The sequence below is a fragment of the Marmota marmota genome, unplaced genomic scaffold (assembly GCF_001458135.2).
Source record: "Marmota marmota marmota unplaced genomic scaffold, marMar, whole genome shotgun sequence".
Lineage (NCBI taxonomy): Eukaryota > Metazoa > Chordata > Mammalia > Rodentia > Sciuridae > Marmota > Marmota marmota.
The window spans coordinates 15602065-15605097 of NW_026000164.1; the positions used below are offsets into that span (position 1 = coordinate 15602065).

At 46.2% G+C, this 3033-nt stretch overlaps 1 protein-coding gene across 1 annotated transcript in view; it reads right to left on the minus strand.

Annotated features, from left to right (window-relative positions):
* Stra8 (stimulated by retinoic acid 8) overlaps window positions 1-2770 on the minus strand; it is a 15112-nt gene extending 12342 nt beyond the window's left edge. The window contains exon 1 of the mRNA XM_015493899.2: window positions 2579-2770. Coding sequence (XP_015349385.1) covers window positions 2579-2770 — 192 coding nt within the window. The remainder of the gene's footprint in view (window positions 1-2578) is intronic.
* Window positions 2771-3033: the final 263 nt, after the last annotated feature.

Here is a 3033-nt window from a genome sequence, read left to right on the forward strand (position 1 = left end):
ATAATGTATAATACATTATACATAATGGTACGATTCACTGTTAATGTATTTGTTCACGTGCATAATACATTAATATAATTTGGCCAATATCACTCCCTGGTATTTCGCCTTTCCCTACAGTCCTTCCTTGGGGAGGTGCTTTACAGTAGAGGCCCTATTTGGATTAGTGCCCTAATAAAAGAGGCCTGAGGGAGTTTACTTGCTGTTTTTGCCATGTGAGGTGCCATGAACAAGGTGCCACCTGTGAGCCAGAGAGCTGGCCCTCTTCAGACACTGAATCTGTTGGTGTCTGGATTGTGGAAATTCCAATCTCCAGAACTGTGAGCAGAAAATTTCTGATAATAAATTATTCGGTCTAAGGAATTTTTCTATAGCAGCCTGAATGGACTCCAACTCTATTCCTCTGGTCCAGGATGAGTTGCCCACGCTGGCTCAGCAGGACAACTCAGGCCTGCTTGCACCCTTACTGCATCAAACCAATCCAGGGAAACCAGGTGCCATTCATAGAAATTCTGTTTCTAGAATGTTTTGGGAGTGCTAATTTTTGTAGGACCTTTGTTTTGGGTAGATTTATGTCCTCCCACCCCAAGAAAGATGTTGAAGTCCTAACTCCTGAAACTTATGCATGTGACCTTATTTGGAAACAGAGACTTTATAGAGTAACCAAGTTAAAATGAAGTCCTTAGAATGGGCCCCAATTCAGTATGACCCATGTCCTTACAAAAAGGAAAAATGTGGACAAAGAGATAGACACCCAGAGAGGAAAGATGGTGTGAAGTCACTGGGGGAACGTGGCCATGTGGCCAGAATGATGCACCTGCAAGCCAAGCACTGCTGGCAAATGCCAGAGGCTAGCAGAGGTAAAAAGGTTTTCCCCTAGAGCCTTCAGAGGGAGCTTGGCCATGTGAAATCTTGACCTTGGACTTCCAGCATTGAGAGCCATAGTCAATAAATTTCTGTTGTTTTAAGCTGCCCAGTTTCTGATATTTTGTTATGGCAGCCCTAAAGGACTCATGAGACCTTGTTACACCATTAGACTTATAGAACAACAACTCCCTTATTCATGCACAATCCTGGGCCTTCCCTCAAGTAAGATAGAGAAAGAAGAATACAGAGAACAGCTGAGTTCCAGATATTTTCCTGGCTGCATTATTTAAAGCCAGTAATTTAATCTTCTGAAGTCTCAGTTTCCTGACCCGTACAATGAGAATGATAGGAATAGAGCTGTGGGGGATAAATAAGGTAATATATTGGGGAATAATGATTCTAACATTTTAAGGCTCTAAGAACCATGCTGTGTTGGAGTATCCCATTAAATCCTATTATAGGCCTATTAGGCAGCCATTACTATCCTCCCTATTTAATGGACATGTTGACTGAAGGCCAGAAGTCACTTGCCTGCCATCACTGAGACCAGTTAATAGCCATGCTCTCACATGCTAAGTCACGTGGCACAAATTTTAGGGATATGGATGTGGTTTTCCTCTGGATTTACTTGACTTCTTACTGTGAGGTTCTGAAGGTCTATTTTTTTCTTTGTTCCTGCTGCCAACCTATATGCACGTACCCATGGGCCTATGTCAGGAACTTAGGTTTTCATGCACCTCTGGAAGCAAGGAGCAAGCGTCTCTTCATCCAATGGACATGAAGCATAGCTATGCTGGTCAGGTTCTTGACAGAAAGGCCCAGATGTACCATCCTCCTACTGGATCCTGAGCCCAACTTAGCAGAGAGGGGAAGAACAGTCCTCCCTCCATCCCTCACCAGGCCTCTATACCATTCTACAGACACAGGACAACAGGATAATCCAGAGAGGTAGAGGATGGGGAGAGGGCCAGACCTGGAGTAGGAACAAGGACTCTTTCTGACCAGCTAGTAAGTCCTTGCTCAACTCCTTTACAAAAAGGATTTCTCCTTTACTAAAAGGGGGTGGGGAACTACACCTCGTGGGGGACTCCTCCACTCTGACCTTCTATAATGCTTCCACCATTATGACTACTCCATTCCTTCCATCACCCCAATATACTTGGACCTCCATGCTCTGCTAGAGAATTGATTTATTGATTGCTAGTTAGCAATTAAAAAGCTGTTTGAGGACAAAAGCACAATTAAGAACAGGAAAAGATAAATACTTACCTGGAGAGCCCTGTTGCCTGGGGGAAAGACCTGGATTATGTATATAAACTGGGGGTGTGCACGCATGTGTGGCATGTGACCACGTGTATGTGTGAGCTAATGGTATGATGCATACATGCGTGTATGTCTATGGTGTGTGCACGTGTGTGTGGTGTCGTGTGTGCACACAGGTGTGTGTGTTTGGGTAGATGTACAGGGTGCCTGAGCGTGTGCTAAAGGCCACTGCCTGTTGAGTGGACAGGCACAGAAGCGGCTGGCAAACTAGGCCCCTCCTCAGGCCCATAATTGCTTTACTTATGCCAGTCTGGTCTGCTGCAGGTAGAAAAGGCCCATCTCTCACAGCAGGTATAGCCCCCCGAGGCATCCACCGATGATCACCGACCACACGGAGCCTTGTGCAGCAAGGGTGGCAGGGCCAGGCCCCACACTGAGGTCCCCGTACCTTCGAGGCTGTGAGCTCAGACTGGGAGTAAACAGTCTTCCTTAGGTTGGTGAAGAGCCCTGCCAGGGTGGCCCTATGGCGGGCCTGGGACAGGCGTCTGCGGGCTACCCGCGGTTCGAGCTCCTGCAGCTGTGCCAGTGGCCTGGGTGTTGCTGTGCCACTGGGCTGGCTGCCTTCTCCAGAGGTCGCCATTATAAGCTGTAACATAATATTATGCTTCTTTTTACCCGCAATAATAATGATACAACATCAAGGACAAAGGGAAGGCAGATTGTCAGAAAGAGGTATCTCTCAAGTAAAAGTCCCCAAGTATTATAATATAATCGATAACAGACAAAAAATAAATTAAGGTGACACAAAATATGCTACTGATGCTCGGCTCCCCAAAATCACAAGCCACCTAGGTTGGATTTCCAGGTGAGAGGCGATGGAGCTTACCCCATGAAGGTTCTAGC